The 14,633-nt window shown below is 40.3% G+C and overlaps 1 protein-coding gene across 2 annotated transcripts in view; it reads left to right on the top strand.

Annotated features, from left to right (window-relative positions):
• Positions 1–14,633, top strand: part of LOC105489690 (zinc finger protein 257-like) — a 39,306-nt gene that overhangs the window by 20,685 nt on the left and 3,988 nt on the right. For both annotated transcript variants that reach the window (XM_071088067.1, XM_071088068.1), the window contains 2 exons: positions 1,854–1,980; positions 2,821–2,916. In XM_071088067.1, coding sequence (XP_070944168.1) covers positions 1,854–1,980; positions 2,821–2,916 — 223 coding nt within the window. The remainder of the gene's footprint in view (positions 1–1,853; positions 1,981–2,820; positions 2,917–14,633) is intronic.

Below are 14,633 nucleotides of genomic sequence, written 5' to 3'. Positions count from 1 at the left end.
GAGGCAGCTTCCACCTCAGCTAGCCCAGAGAGGGGCTCCCATAGTGCCCTGGCGGGCTGAAGGACTCCTCAAGCACCACCAGAGTGGATGCCGAGGCCGAGGAGGCGCTGAGAATGAGGGCTGCTAGCACATTGTCACCTCTCAAAGTGTGACATTTAGGCTACTCAGGGGTCAGGGGAGGCAATCTATTCATTCTCAGATCTCAAACTCCATGCTTGGAGAACCACTACTCTCTTCAAAGCTGTCAGACAGGGATGTTTAAGTCTGAAGAAGTTTTTGCTACCTTTTGTTCAGCTATGCCCTCTCCCCAGAGGTGGAGTCTATAGAGGCAGGCCGGCCTCCTTGAGTTGGTGGGAACTTGGTGGGATCCACCAAGTTCGAGCTTCCTGGCTGCTTTGTTTACCTACTCAAGCCTCAGCAATGGTGGACGCCCCTCCCCCAGCCTCACTGCTGCCTTGCAGTTGGATCTCAGACTGCTGTGCTAGCAGTGAGTGAGGCTCTGTGGGCATGGGACCCTCTGAGCCAGGCGTGGGATATAATCTCCCTTTGCTAAGACTGTTGGAAAAGTGCAGTATTAGGGTGGGAATGTCCCAATTTTCCAGGTACTGTCTGTCACAACTTCCCATGGCTAGGAAAGGGAATTCCCCCACTCCTTGCACTTCCTGGGTGAGACAATACCCCATCCTGCTTTAGCTCACACTCCGTGTACTGCACCCACTGTCTGACAAGCCCCAGTGAGATGAACCCAGTTCCTCAGTTGGAAATGCAGAAATCACCCATCTTCTATGTCGCTCATGCTGGGAGCTGTAGACTGGAGCTGTTCCTATTCAGCCATCTTGGAACCTCTATCAGGTAGTTATAAGTAAGGAAACAATAGGTGCTGGAGAAGATGTGGAGAAATAGGAACACATTTATACTGTTGTTAGGACTGTAAACTAGTTCAACCATTGTGGAAGACAGTGAGGCGATTCCTCAAGGATCTAGAACTAGAAATACATTTGACCCAGCCATCCTATTACTGGGAATATGCCCAAAGGATTATAAATCATGCTGCTGCTGTAAAGACACATGCATACGTATGTTTACTGTGGCACTATTCACAATAGCACAGACTTGGAACCAACTCAGATGTCCATCAATGATAGACTGAATTAAGAAAATGTGGCACATATGCACCATAGAATATTATGCAGCCATAAAAAAAGGATGAGTTCATGTCCTTTACAGGGACATGGATGAAACTGGAAACCGTCATTCTGAGCACACTATCGCAAGGACAGAAAACCAAACACCACATGTTCTCACTCGTAGGTGGGAATTGAACAATGAGGACACTCGGACACGGGGTGGGGAACGTCACACAAAGGGGCCTGTAGTGGCGTTGAGGGAGAGGGGAGGGATAGCATTAGGAGATATACCTAATGTGAATGGCACATGTATACATATGTAACAAACCTGCACGTTGTGCACATGCACCCTAGAACTTAAAGTATAATAAAAATAGAAAAGTAAAAAGAATATATTAGAGAATATTTCTATGTTGAAAATTATTTTATTAGATAATTTTAGTCACTTCTATAAGTCAGAACCAGTTCTCTACTCTCTCATTTGACCCTGAGTCACATTAAAAATTCTGCCTGTGGCCATTTGGTAAATGTGTGTGGGGGTGTGTCTTTAGAGTCAGAGAATAGGGAATATTTCTGTGTTAAAAACTATTTTCTTGGATAATTTCAGTCACTCCTATAAGTCAGAACCTGTTCTCTCTACTCTGTAATTATACCTTGAGTGAAATTTAAAATTCTGTCCATGACCACTTGGTAAATACATGTGTATCTTGTTTGTGTGTTTTTCAGGGACCACTGACATTTAGGGATGTGACTGTAGAATTCTCTCTGGAGGAGTGGCAATGCCTGGACACTGCACAGCAGAATTTATATAGGGATGTGATGTTAGAGAACTACAGAAACCTGGTCTTCCTGGGTGAGAATAACTTCAATACTCAATTCCTAATGTACCCCAAATACTTCATTTTTGGTTTTTTTGTAGAATTATTTGGTAATTTGGTCATTTTTGATAATTATGCTTTGCATAAATGAGTTTCAAACCCCTGTTTTCAAGAAAATCATAAGGATTTGTCAGTGTAGGAAAAAGAAATTTCAAGATGTTTCATCTTGAGCTGAACTTTCCACATTGCTGAGCTGATCTGTATCCCTCATTCTAGATTAGTGGTAATTCCAGAAATTTAGTGGTGTAAAATACTATCGCCCACACCTTAAAATCTAATTGCTAGCACCAATTTTTTAATTCAGTACTACTGGGTAGTGAATTAAGAACCTACAAATATACAGTGTTTTCTAAATATATTTTTTTTAATTTTTATAAATTAGTATTTTGGGATAAATGTATTAGAATATTGTATTACATCTTCTTTTTTTTTTTTTTTTTTTTTTTTTGAGACGTAGTCTCGCTCTGTCGCCCAGGCTGGAGTGCAGTGGCCGGATCTCAGCTCACTGCAAGCTCCGCCTCCCGGGTTCACGCCATTCTCCTGCCTCAGCCTCCCGAGTAGCTGGGACTACAGGCGCCCGCCACCTCGCCCGGCTAGTTTTTTTTGTATTTTGTAGTAGAGACGGGGTTTCACCGTGTCAGCCAGGATGGTCTCGATCTCCTGACCTCGTGATCCGCCCGTCTCGGCCTCCCAAAGTGCTGGGATTACAGGCTTGAGCCACCGCGCCCGGCCACATCCTCTTTACTGAGCACATTACTAAGTTGGTAATTGGAGAATATGAGCAAGATGCATGTTACTTATTTTTAATAAAACAGGTATTGCTGTCTCTAAGCCAGACCTAGTCACCTGTCTGGAGCAAGGAAAAGAGCCCTGGAATATGAAGAGACATGAGATGGTAGCCAAAACCCCAGGTAGGTGAAAGTGAAAGCCAATACAACAGATGACACAGATGAGAGATCCAAAGGTCAAGGAGAAAGAAAGCAAGTCCTTAAAATGTCATTTGGGAAGCTGTGTTCCAAAGGGTATAGTTTCTGGAAGTCTGAGGCTTTTTTTTTTTTTTTTTTTTTTTCCTTTGTTCTCACATAGGGGCATTTTTTTTTTTTTTTTTTTTTTTTTTTTTTTTTTTTTTTTTTTTTTTTGAGACAGAGTCTTGCTCTGTCGCCCAGGCTGGGGTGCAGTGGCCGGATCTCAGCTCACTGCAAGCTCCGCCTCCCGGGTTTAGACCATTCTCCTGCCTCAGCCTCCCGAGTAGCTGGGACTACAGGCGCCCGCCACCTCGCCCGGCTAGTTTTTTGTGTTTTTTAGTAGAGACGGGGTTTCACCGTGTTAGCCAGGATGGTCTCGATCTCCTGACCTCGTGATCCGCCCGTCTCGGCCTCCCAAAGTGCTGGGATTACAGGCTTGAGCCACCGCGCCCGGCCCTCACATAGGGGCATTTTCTGTCTTATGCTTTTAAATTCTCTAAAGATTCTACTTTCAGTCATTTTTCTTCAAGTTTACAGTGAGAGCCAAAGTCCTCAGCATATAAGAGACTGTACAATCTGACTCCTTTTTCATTGTTTTTAGGGACACACAAATATCTGCATAATTTTTAAAAACTCTGTGTTAAGCTATTTTTTAAGTTCTCTTTTTGCATCATGTCTGAAATGAATGGAGTAGTGGTTTCTTTTCCATTGAATTTTTAATTTTTCTGCACATTCCATCTTTTTAGTATATTGAGAGAGAGTTTGGAATGATAAAATATGATGTCGTTCTGCTTTATTTTTTTTTTTTTCCTTCAGATTGCTTTGGCTATTCAAAGTTTATTGTAGTTTCATGTAAACTTTAGTCTTGTATTTTCCATTACTGTGAAAAAAACTTGCCACTGGAATTTTTATAGGGAGCTTATTGAATCTGTATTTATTGAATCTATATTCTTTCAAGTCAGAGTCATAAAACATTTTTAAATTTATTTGTGTCTTCTCTATTTCTTTTCCTAGCTACCTTATATCTTTCAGTGTCAAGAATTTTTATTTCCTTGGTCTTTGTTCTCAGAGATAAATTTATTTATTTATGTTTTTGAGATGTAGTTTCACTCTTCTTGCCCAGAATAGAGTGCAATGGCGTGGTCGCAGCTCACTGCTAACTCCACCTCCTGGGTTCTAGCAATTCTCCTGCCTCAGCCTTTCAAGCAGCTGGGATTACAGGCACCTGCCACCATGCCCAGCTAATTTTTGTATTTTTAGTAAAGATGAGGTTTCACCATGTTGGTCAGGCTAGTCTTGAACTCCTGACCTCAGATGATCCACCCTCCTTGGCCTCCCAAACAGCTGATTACAGGTGTGAGCCACCGTGCCCAGCCAGAAATTTATTATTTTAATGCTATTGTAAATAAGATTTTTTTTTGTCTATTTTATCAGATAGTTTGTCTTAAGTGTATGGGACCATAACTTGTATGTTAATTTTATATTTTGTGAATTTACTGAGTTTATTAACTTAGGTTTTAATGCACTGCTTATGGTTTTCTATATATAAGATCATGTAATCTACAAACAGCAAATTTTTACTTATTTGTCTTCAGTTTCAATGACTTTTTGAAAATTGTTTTGACTAATTATTCTGCCACATACTTCAGTGCTATGTTAAAATGGAAGCATTGACAAGCTGCACAATATAATTTTGCATTTGGTGTCTGTGAATTTGAAGAAGCAAACACCTCTTGAAGTTGCTATAAACTGGTTTCAGGAGGTAAAGATCTTCCATTGGGCCCCCAGGGTGATGGGATTCCCACTGGGTTTGTGATGGAGAGGGGTTGTAGCTTGGTCACAAGATTGCTGGGTCTGCACTAGCATCCACCTTTAGTCGGCTTGTTACAAGGGGCTCAGGTAGTTGTAATTCCCAATTATTTTTGGACAGACTGGATATCCTTCAAAATTTTGCTCTGTAGGGCAGACACTAGGGCAGGTTTTTGTAGTTGGGTCTGTATATAATGTACCTTAAATCGGGATGTAAATGAGTATGGCTTTTGCTGAGTACCACAGAGGATTTCCTCGGGTCACTGTGTTGCTTTCTAGGTAAAGAGAACTGGCCATAAACTGTGGCCCAGGAAGCTGGAACTGAAACTTTGAACTGCTAAAGGCACCACATTAAAAGCCAGGGTCTGCAGGCCTGGGGCCCCCATGGCTATAAACGGGTGTCTTCCTCCAGGCCTGTGAAAGTAAAGAATCTCTCCCAGACTGTGGCTGAAAGGATTTTGAAGTAATTAGAGTAAATTCGAATTCTCAGTGGGACCAAGGTGGGTTGGCCATTTCCTGTACTGTAGCCAAGACCAGGGATCCTGTAGTTTGCCACTGGAATGACAGCCTACCTTCTGAAGAGAACACTCTTCAATCTTTGGCTTAGCAGAATTTCACAACTTCATCCCTGGACCTTAAAGATCTCTTAAAGGCACTTATTTTGGAGATAGGGTCTTGCTACATAACCCAGACTGGTTTTGAAATCCTACCCTGAAGCAATTCTCCAACCTTAACATACCATGTAGCTGTTATTACAGGTTCAAGCCATGAGAACTGGTTCTCTCATAAAGGTATTTTTGTCAGGGATGGCCAACAAATTTTCTTGCTGTGGTGGAATAGACAAATAGGACACCTTTTATTTTTCCATCTTACTAATGTCACCCTTTCTACAAGTTTTTAATTTCTATTTTCTGTTTCAAATTTGCCTGTAATTTTAGATTCAGACATTAGGAACAATAAAGTAGAATTTACATGTTATGTTTGAAGTAAATTAGATAATTAGTAGGCACTCCATATTTACTAATATAGTTACTTATAAATTTAAGTTTGCTGCAGGCAAACAGGAATTATAAGCTTTTCACCCACTTTCTCTAGCCTATATCTAAATAATAACAATTTATGTCTAAATATTTGTTTTATATAACAGAGACTCTAACTATAATCTGCTATATATATTATATGTATATAAAATATATATATATTAAATTACGTACATATAATTTAGCAATGTAAGGCTATTCCTTGCTTCTAAACTTGGATTACAGCAGTTTCATTTTGTGAAAGAATAACGTACAATTAAAACATAAACATGATCTCTAGTTTATTTTAAATGCTTATTTATTAAATGTTTGTCATTAGAATCTTCTATTTATGATTATACTGCATTTTCTCTAAAATTTTACTGCCACATAGTGCCTGTCAGTGATTCAAAATACCTGCCTTCAGTAAGTACACAGTTACTGTCAAATATTGTAGCTATCTAGACAATTTTTTTTTTAATGGTACATCAATGTTGCATACCAGATTATATGAGTAAACATTTTATTATTGTTTTGCAGTTCCATGTTTGTGTTTTTTTCAGTGTAGGTTTCTTAACATCAGTTCATTGTGAGTTTTTTGTTTTACTTACGTACTATAATTTTAGACAATTTGCAATTCTGTTTGTACACTTTAAGTCAATATAAGAGATAAACCATCCAGGCTGAGCGTAGTGGCTCACAGCTTTAATCTTAGCACTTTGGGAGGCCGAGGCGGGTGGATTACCTGAGCTCAGGAGTTTGAGACCAGCCTGACCAATTTGGTGAAACCCCGTCTCTACTAAAAATACAAAAAATTAGCCGGGCATGGTGGCGTGCACCTGTATCTGTAATCCCAGCTACTCGGGAGGGTGAGGCAGGAGAATTGCTTGAACCCAGTAGGCAGAGGTTTCAGTGAGCCAAGATCGTGCCATTGCACTCTGGCTTGGGTGACAGAGCAAGACTCCTCAAGGAAAAAAAAAAGATAAACCATTCATCCATTCATATGTCTGTCATGATCAGATTATATAGGTGTGTGTTTTTATCTATACCCCAATTTTGGTTATCGCTTATGTATATATTTTTTAGCTGATTTTTAGTGGTTTTGTCTAAGTGAGTAGTCATGGAAATAGTCTTATTTTCACCATGTGTTTAGTGAATATATATTTTTTTGTGTTAAAAACTTTTGTGATTTGAAGGTATTCTTTTTTTAATATTCTTTCTTTTTGGTCATTTTTTTGAAGTTAATTTTTGAAAGGATTTATAATTCTGTAATTTTTTTAGTTTTTCTCCTAAAACATTTATTGTTGAAAAAACAGATAACATAAAATTTACCGTCTTTTTTTGAGATGGAATCTTGCTCTGCTACCTAGACTGGACTGCAGTGGCATAATGTCGGCTCATTGTAACCTTTGCCTCCCTGCAATCTTCGCCTCCCGCATTCAAGCAATTCTCCTGCCTCAGCCTCCTGAGTAGCTGGGATTATAGCCATAGGCAACCACACCCAGATAATTTTTGTATTTTTAGAAGAGATGCGGTTTCACCATGTTGGCCAGGCTGATCTTGAACTCCTGGCCTCAAGTGATCTGCCTGCCCCGGCCTCCCAATGTGCTGGGATTATAGGTGTGAGTCACCCCACCTGGCCTAAAATTTACCATCTTTAGTCTATTTATGTGTACATTTCAGTCCTAGGAAGGTGGTGGCTCACATCAATAATAGCAGGATTTTGGGAGGCCAAGTCAGAAGGATTACTTGAGCCCAAAATATTGAGACCAGCCTGGGCAACATATAAAGACCCCCTCTCTGCAAAAAAAAAAAAAAAAATTTAATAGCCAGCCATGGTAGTGTGCACCTGTGGCCCTAGCTATTTGGGAGCTAGGGGGGAGTATTATTTGAACCTGGGAGTTTGAGGCTGCAGTGAGCCATAGTTGTACCGCTGCATTCCAGCTTGGGTGACAAAACCCTGTTTCCAAAAAAATGGCATATATTTCAGGCATGTTAAGTACCTTCACATTGTTATACAAGAGACTTATAGAAATTTTCCATCTTGTAAAACTAAAACTCAATACCCATTAAGTAAAAACAACCCATTTTACCCTCTCCAACCATTGACAAACACCATTTCACTTTCTGTTTTTATGAGTGTGACTACTTAAAATATCTCGTATTATGGAATTATATAGTATTCATTATTTTGTTACTGGCTTATTTCAGGGGACACAATATTCTCAGTTAATCTTCAAATATGACAAGATTTTATAACGCCAAATAATATTTCATTGTATTTATGTATTATATTTTTCAACGTGTTTCCAGATTAAAAGACATTTGGGTTTCTTCAGCCTTTTGACTTTTGTGAATACTAATACAATAAACATGATTGTTCAAATTTGTCTTCCAGGTCCTGTGTTGCATGTTATAGATACAGATTCATAAATGAGATTGCTGTATTCTATAATTTTATTTTTAATTATTTGAGGTACATTTATAACCTTTTTTTTTTTTTTTTTTTTTTTTTTTTTGAGACGGAGTCTCGCTCTGTCACCCAGGCTGGAGTGCAGTGGCTGGATCTCAGCTCACTGCAAGCTCCGCCTCCCGGGTTCACGCCATTCTCCTGCCTCAGCCTCCCGAGTAGCTGGGACTACAGGCGCCTGCCACCTTGCCTGGCTAAGTTTTTATATTTTTAGTAGAGACGGGGTTTCACTGTGTTAGCCAGGATGGTCTCGATCTCCTGACCTCGTGATCCGCCCGTCTCGGCCTCCCAAAGTGCTGGGATTACAGGCTTGAGCCACCGCACCCGGCCTATAACCTTTTTAAATAATGGCTACATTCCTGAGTTTCACCAGCAATCAACATGGGTTTCATTTTCATTGCATCATCAACAGATTTGGGTTTTTTGTTTGTTTGCTTTTTGTTTTGAGACAGAGTATAGCTCTGTTGCCCAGGCTGGAGTGCAGTGGTGCGATCTTGGCTTCACTGTAAGCTCTGCTTCCCGGGTTCACGCTATTCTCCTGTCTCAGCCTCCAGAGTAGCTGGGACTACAGGTGCCCGCCACCACACCTGGCTAATTTTTTGTATTTTTAGTAGAGACAGGGTTTCACCGTTTTAGCCAGGATGGTCTCTATCTCCTCACCTCCTGATCCACCCGCCTCGGCCGCCCAAAGTGCTGGAATTACAGGCGTGAACCACTGCGCCCAGCATGAAGATAATTTAAAAACTATCAGCTGGGCACGGTGGTTCACGCCTGTAATCCCAGCACTTGGGGAGGCCGAGGCAGGTGGATCACCTGAGGTCAGCAGTTTGAGACTAGCCTGGCCAAGGTGGCAAAACCCCATCTTTACCAAAAATACAAAAACATTAGCCGTGCATGGTGTTGGGCACCTGTAATCCCAGTTACTCGTGAAGCTGAGGCAGGGGGAATCGCTTGAACTCAGAAGGCGGAGGTTGCAGTGAGTCAACATGGTGCCATTGCACTTCAGCTGGGCGACAAGAGCGAAACTCCGTCTCAAAAAAAAAAAAAAAAAAAAAAACCTAAATTTCTAGCTATTATTTCTAGCTATTGTTCATTTTTACTTGTCAAAAGCACAACAATTTATAATAAAATATTGTCAAATATTCATATTGCTGAAGTGTTTTCGTCTTGCAGAACTAAATCTCTACACATCATACAACTACCAATTTTTCCTGTATTGTGGCACTTTTCAAACACCATTCTGTTTTCTGTTCCTCGTGGTGTAACTTCTTTATATATCTCATACAATCTCTGTCTGTGGCTGGCTCATGTCACTTTGCAAAATGTCATCAAGATTTATCTGTGTAGTTGTTAGAATATTTTCTGCTTTTTGGAAACTGAGTATTCCAATATTTTTACATTTCAAATTATATGTATTGAATAATTTGGTGACAGAAACTAGCATTGTTTTTACCTATTGGCTTTCAGTAACAATGCTACAACTATGGGTAAGCAAATGACTATATGACCATATATATGAAAGTTTATGTGTTGCATTCTATTTGATTTGTCTTGTTTTCAGCTTGATACTCATACCAAATTGCTTTAATTCTGTAGCATTGTAATCTGTTTTGAAATTAGAAATTATAATGCCTCCAACATTTTTTTTTTTTTGGAAGATTGTTGGGTCCTTTGTTGTCTCTTGCGATAGCACTCTGCATTTGCTGTTGCTATTTTTTTCAAAAATGCAATGAGAAATTTGAGAAACATTGCATTAAATCTGTAGATTACATTAAATAGTATAAACATCTTTACAATATTAATTATTTTAATCTTTGAACAAGAGCATGCTTGAGTGTATTGTTTAATTTCTATATATTTGTGAATTTTTCAATTTTTTCCCATTGTTTTATATTCTTATTCCATTTTGTTCATGGAAAGTAATCCATAAATTTTAGGGTGTTTTTATTGTTTTGTTTTGTTTTGTTTTTGAGACAGTCTCTGTTGCCCAGGCTGGAACCCCTGCCTCCTGGGTTCAAGCAATTCTTGTGCCTTAACCTCCTGAGTATCTGAGGGATTATAGGTGCTTGCCACCAGGCCCAGCTAATTTTTGTATTTTTAGTAGAGACAGGGTTTCACCATATTGGCCAGGCTGGTCTCAAACTCCCCACCTCAGTTGATCCACCCGCCTTGGTCTCCCAAAGTGCTGGGACTATCGGGATAAACTCAAAGTTTTAGGTGTTTTTTTTGTTTTGTTTTCTTTTTGTTTTTGTTTTGAGACAGAGTCTCGCTTTGTCACCCAGGCTGGAGTGCAGTGGTACAATCTTGGCTCACTGCAAGCTCTGCCTTCTGGGTTCATGCCATTCTCCTGCCTCAGCCTCCCCAGTAGCTGGGATTACAGGCACCTGCCACCACGCCCGGCTAATTTTTTGCATTTTTAGAGATGGAGTTTCACCGTCTAGTCTGGATCTCCTGACCTCGTGATCCACCCACCTCGACCTCCCAAAGTGCTGGGATTACAGGCATGAGCCACCGTGCCCTGCCAGGTATTTATTTAGTTAGTTAGTTATTTTTATTTTTATTTTTATTTTTATTTTTATTTTTATTTTTATTTTTTGAGACAGAGTCCTGCTCTGTTGCCCTGGCTAGAGTGCAGCAGCTGTGGTCTCCGCTCACTGCAACTACTTCCGCCTCCTGGGTCCAAGCGATTCTCCTGCCTCAGCCTCCCAAGTAGCTGGGATCACAGGCATGCACCACTATACCTGGCTAATTTTGTATTTTCATATTGGCCAGGCTGGTCTTGAACTCCTGACCTTAGGTGATCTACCTGCCTCGGCCTCCCAAAGTTTTCGGATTACAGGTGTAAGCCACCGCGCCCAGCTCAAAATTTTAATTTTAAAACATTTGTTAAGATTTATTTTTTTGGCCGGGCGCAGTGGCTCAAGCCTGTAATCCCAGCACTTTGGGAGGCCGAGACGGGCGGATCACGAGGTCAGGAGATCGAGACCATCCTGGCTAACATGGTGAAACCCCATCTCTACTAAAAAATACAAAAAAAAACTAGCCGGGCGAGGTGGCGGGCGCCTGTAGTCCCAGCTACTCGGGAGGCTGAGGCAGGAGAATAGCGTAAACCCGGGAGGCGGAGCTTGCAGTGAGCTGAGATCCGGCCACTGCACTCCAGCCTGGGAGACAGAGCGAAACTCCGCCTCAAAAAAAAAAAAAAAAAAAAAAGATTTATTTTTTTGAGCTAACAGGTGGTCTATCAAAAAGAATGTTGTATGAGCTATTGCAAAGGGTGTTTTTCCTAATGTTGAGAAGTGTTCTCTTTTTTTTTTTTTTTTTTTTGAGACGGAGTCATGCTCTGTCGCCCAGGCTGGAGTGCTGTGGCCGGATCTCAGCTCACTGCAAGCTCCGCCTCCCGGGTTCACGCCATTCTCCTCCCTCAGCCTCCCAAGTAGCTGGGACTACAGGCGCCCGCCACTTCACCCGGCTAGTTTTTTGTATTTTTTAGTAGATACGGGGTTTCACCGTGTTAGCCAGGATGGTCTCGATATCCTGACCTCGTGATCCGCCCGTCTCGGCCTCCCAAAGTGCTGGGATTACAGGCTTGAGCCACCGCGCCCGGCCTGAGAAGTGTTCTCTATAACTGTTAGAAATACTTGTTTTATACTACCCTCAAGTCTGCTGTTTCTTTTTTTTTTTTTTTTTTTTTTGAGAGGGAGTCTTGCTCTGTCACCCAGGCTGGAGTGCTGTGGCCGGATCTCAGCTCACTGCAAGCTCCGCCTCCCGGGTTCACGCCATTCTCCTGCCTCAGCCTCCTGAGTAGCTGGGACTACGGGCGCCCGCCACCACGCCCAGCTAGTTTTTTGTATTTTTTAGTAGAGACGGGGTTTCACGGTGTTAGCCAGGATGGTCTCGATCTCCTTACCTCATGATCTGCCTGTCTCGGCCTCCCAAAGTGCTGGGATTACAGGCTTGAGCCACCGCGCCCGGCCTGCTGTTTCTTTACTAATACTCTCTTTTATTATTATTATCAGAGAATGTGAGGTATCAAAATATCCTGTTATAATTACATTGCTTTTTATGTGTTTTTTCAATTATGTCAATATTTACCTTACATATTTGGAACCCTAATGTGAGATACACACGTACACACACGTGCACATATGTACAAATTTTTCATAGGTTCCCAGTGAATAAATCTATTATTGCTTAAAATGCCCTTCTTTGTCTTTTTGGAGTTTTGACTTCATATATATTTTATATAATATGAGTTTTTGACTCAAGATGTAGCTCATGTAATACTAATTTGAACTTTTCTGCTCTCATTTGGTTAATATCTGGATAAAATGCCTACTTCAATCTTGCCACTTTCAGGCTTTATTATTATTAGTTCTAAACTGACTCTTGTAGAAAGGCTATTGAAACTATGTCTCTTGATTAGAAAGTTAATTGTACATATATGTAAGTAATTTTCTGAAAGACAAAGACTCCTGTTATTTTATTTTATTTGATTCTTGTATCTTTATCCCTCATTTTCTGTCTTCCTTTGTGTCTATTTCATTTTAATATTGATAAAATTTCACTTCTTTCTTATTTTCTTTTGGGTGTCTACACAGATATTTTCTTTGTGATACTTTGGGGATTACATAAAACCTCTAAAAGATAAAACAGTATATATTTAATCTGGTGAAAAATGAACTTCAGTTATATACAAAAATTTTTCATCATTACATCTGCCCTCAACTTTGTTATTGATATTGCTGATTATATCTTTTTAAGTTGTGTATTTATTAACAGATATTTACAATACTTTCTGTGCTTTTATTTTTCTAATTTTAGAGAATAATAAATGTTTTCTGTCTCCTTATGAGAATGCTAAGGAATTCTATTTTTGTGTATGTATGTTTCCCAGGAACTTATGTATTTTTATATGATTGTGTGTTCTTGCATCATGTTATTTTCTTTTTTTTTTTTTTTTTTTTTTTGAGACTGAGTCTGGCTCTGTCGCCCAGGCTGGAGTGCAGTGGCCGGATCTCAGCTCACTGCAAGTTCCGCCTCCCGGGTTTACGCCATTCTCCTGCCTCAGCCTTCGGAGTAGCTGGGACCACAGGCGCCCGCCACTTCGCCCGGCTAGTTTTTTTGTATTTTTTAGTAGAGATGGGGTTTCACCGTGTTAGCCAGGATGGTCTCAATCTCCTGACCTCGTGATCCGCCCGTCTCGGCCTCCCAAAGTGCTGGGATTACAGGCTTGAGCCACCGCGCCCGGCCTCATCATGTTATTTTCAGTGGAAGAAACTTTTTTCAGCATCTTTGATAAATAGGCCATCTATAGTGCCAATATACTGTCTCAGGATTTGGTTATTTTGGAAGGTCTTTATTATTGTTTGGTAGGACATTTTTGCTGGTGATTATTCTCACTTGACAGCTACTTTTCTTCAGGGCTTTGACAATATCACACAGTTTTCTTCTGGCGTGTAAGATTTTCTTCTGAAAAACTTTATTGTGTAACTATGCTTACAAATGACACATCACTTTCATCTTGCAGCTCTTTAGATTCTTTATCTGTGACATTTTAAATAGTTCTTATAGATGTGTGTTTTAGTTTGTGGAACTTCTTTATTTTTATACTATTTTTTCTTTAGAATTGGTTATTATCTCTTTTTGTGTTTTTTACCTCCACAATTCCTGTTTTTAAAATACTTTTATAATTGCTTTCTGAAAATTTCATGATTTTTTTGAAGGGGCCATGTTGCCCTAATATTTTGTATACATTGTAATCTCTGATTGAGACTTGGACATTTAAGAAAAAAAAAGCCACCTGTCACAATCTTTACAATGTAGCTTTATCCTGGCACAGTCTGAAACCAGTTGTCACGGCTAGTCATTCTGGGAGCCTTTCAAACATATTCTTAGAATGTGTCTTATCTGAAATGTTTTATTTTCTAGTTTAAAAAGTTTATTTGCATTTATCACTTGCTACACTTGATCCCTTTCTGTGGTACTGCAGTCTCTCTGCTGGTGTGACATTTACCTTTGGTCTCAGCAGTCTCAAATTGTCATTCCAAAGTATACTATTTTTTTCAGCATTTTATTTAATGAGAGACTGAAACCAGGGTCTTGAAAGACCCCTAAAAGCCAGACATAAAAATGTATGTGCCAGTATTTTTCTTTTTTTTTCTTTTTTTTTTTTTTTTTTTGAGATGGAGTCTCGCTCTGTCGCCCAGGCTGGAGTGCAGTGGCGCGATCTCGGCTCACTGCAAGCTCCGCCTCCCGGGTTTACGCCATTCTCCTGCCTCAGCCTCCCGAGTAGCTGGGACTACAGGCGCCCACAACCGCGCCCGGCTAATTTTTTGTATTTTTAGTAGAGACGGGGTTTCACTGTG

The sequence above is a fragment of the Macaca nemestrina genome, chromosome 20 (assembly GCF_043159975.1).
Source record: "Macaca nemestrina isolate mMacNem1 chromosome 20, mMacNem.hap1, whole genome shotgun sequence".
Taxonomy (NCBI): Eukaryota; Metazoa; Chordata; class Mammalia; order Primates; family Cercopithecidae; genus Macaca; species Macaca nemestrina.
The sequence above is the reverse complement of the archived record's forward strand: the minus strand, read 5'-3'. Positions and strand labels throughout refer to the sequence as shown.